Source organism: Limulus polyphemus, unplaced genomic scaffold (genome assembly GCF_000517525.1).
Source record: "Limulus polyphemus unplaced genomic scaffold, Limulus_polyphemus-2.1.2 Scaffold2734, whole genome shotgun sequence".
NCBI classification, from domain to species: domain Eukaryota; kingdom Metazoa; phylum Arthropoda; class Merostomata; order Xiphosura; family Limulidae; genus Limulus; species Limulus polyphemus.
The window spans coordinates 77778-78802 of NW_013668344.1; the positions used below are offsets into that span (position 1 = coordinate 77778).

Sequence of the window (1025 nt, forward strand, 5' to 3'; positions counted from 1 at the left end):
GCCCTTTTTTTTTTTTACATTGATAATTATTCAGTTACCTAAATTCAAAGAAATTCTCACAATATTGTTCTACTTTGCTTCAAAAAAACTTTGATCAGTCAGATATGTTGTTCTCGAGTAATTTTTACGATAATTTTTTTCTTTGCTAATAATTACTTTAATAAAGGTTTCTACTTTCTAAACAATAGTTATTGATTAATTAATTTATATAAATCTTAACACAGAGAGGCTCAAGATGCAAGGGTTGCCGAGGAACTTCAAGAACGTATGAAGATGGAAGAACTTCAACAGCAGAGAGTCCTCGAAACTGAAGATGAGGTGCGTTATAATTCTAATCTGTTTGTTAATTAACAATCATATTAACATATTTTATCATTGGCTCATTTTGTTTTTTTAAATTATAGGTGTATAGAATCTGTTTGTAAGGCATTTTTGGGTTGGTTGTTTCTGTATATGTTGACTTTTACTTTAGGTAAAAGAAAATGGTTTATATATTGCTGGTTCTGGACCACCCATTTATGGTTGATATCTCGGTTGATAGGCAAAACAGTTGAAAAAAACCCACAAAACAATGTGTTTTCAAATATTGCTATTGAAATATTTTATTATAAAATGTTATTTAAAAGTATTTTAAACTATTAATATTGTAAAAAGTGGTCTTAGAAATTTTGTTTTCATGACAAGCTGGTTCTCCGGTTGGGAGAAAAAACTGGGAACCACTATTATATATAACACTTAAGTAGATAATAAATCATTTAAATTGATAATACATGGAAACTTAGAGAGAGATAATTGTTTTGTTAGCTAAAATAACCCTTGAAGAAGTACACCGCTAAAGCATAAATATACAAAAAACAAGGTTTTAGTATAATGTTATTAATGTAAAATTAATCCTTGCAGAATATGATAGGGTCCCACTACTGGATGTTGTTAATTCTAGAGTTAATAACAGCTTAGTAACACATTCCGAATTACTGCATCATTAAGCTCCTGTATATTATGTGGGTTACTTTTACTGCATCCTT

General features: G+C 28.9%; 1 protein-coding gene across 1 annotated transcript in view; it reads left to right on the forward strand.

Moving 5' to 3' along the window:
* LOC106467768 (coiled-coil domain-containing protein 50-like) overlaps nucleotides 1-1025 on the forward strand; it is a 26671-nt gene that overhangs the window by 12670 nt on the left and 12976 nt on the right. The window contains exon 4 of the mRNA XM_022395963.1: nucleotides 225-338. Coding sequence (XP_022251671.1) covers nucleotides 225-338 — 114 coding nt within the window. The remainder of the gene's footprint in view (nucleotides 1-224; nucleotides 339-1025) is intronic.